Source organism: Merops nubicus, unplaced genomic scaffold, assembly GCF_000691845.1.
Source record: "Merops nubicus isolate BGI_N331 unplaced genomic scaffold, ASM69184v1 scaffold9795, whole genome shotgun sequence".
In the NCBI taxonomy this organism is placed as follows: Eukaryota; Metazoa; Chordata; class Aves; order Coraciiformes; family Meropidae; genus Merops; species Merops nubicus.
This window is the reverse complement of record NW_008607598.1, coordinates 1-603: the sequence shown is the minus strand read 5'-3', so window position 1 is coordinate 603 and position 603 is coordinate 1. Positions and strand designations below refer to the sequence as shown.

At 63.7% G+C, this 603-nt stretch overlaps 1 protein-coding gene across 1 annotated transcript in view; it reads right to left on the bottom strand.

Moving 5' to 3' along the window:
- Positions 1-600, bottom strand: part of RPS29 (ribosomal protein S29) — a gene marked incomplete at its 5' end in the record, with an annotated part of 964 nt that extends 364 nt beyond the window's left edge. The window contains 2 exons of the mRNA XM_008939990.1: positions 330-429; positions 563-600. Of these exons, the coding sequence (XP_008938238.1) occupies positions 330-429; positions 563-600 (138 nt within the window). The remainder of the gene's footprint in view (positions 1-329; positions 430-562) is intronic.
- Positions 601-603: the final 3 nt, after the last annotated feature.

Genomic DNA, 603 nt, shown 5'->3' with positions numbered 1-603 from the left:
AGATAAACCTCTTCCTGGCCCCTCAGCCGTTCCTCACAAGCCATGTTCCCCAGACCCCTCCCCAGCTTCATTACCCTGCTCTGGGCCTGCCTCAGCCCCTCAAGGTCTTTCGTACCCTGTGGTGCTTAAACCTGGCCCCAGAGCTCAAGCTGTGGTCGCCCCGGTGCCGAGTCCAGGGACACCATTACTGCCCTCCTCCCACTGGCCACACTACTTTTGATCCAGGCCAGGCTGCTGGTGGCCTCCTTGGCCACCTGGGCACATCTCCAGCCGGCTGTACCCCCAGAAAGGGAAGAGGAGACGGCCGGAAGCGGCACCACCGCGCTCACCTTAATGAAGCCGATATCCTTGGCGTACTGCCGGAAGCACTGGCGGCACATGTTGAGGCCGTACTTGCGGATGAGGCCGTGGCGGTTGGAACACACGCGGCTGCGAGGGAAGAAAAGAGCACGGCCGGTCAGGGCGGGTCATAGCGGAAAGGGGGGAAAGGAGAGAGGAAAAAGACCAAGGCGAGGCGGCTGCCGCGGCTTAGGGGACCCCATCAGCGGGGGCGGGCACTGACCAGGAGCGGGAGCCCTGGCCGAACTTCCTGGGGTGGCTCCA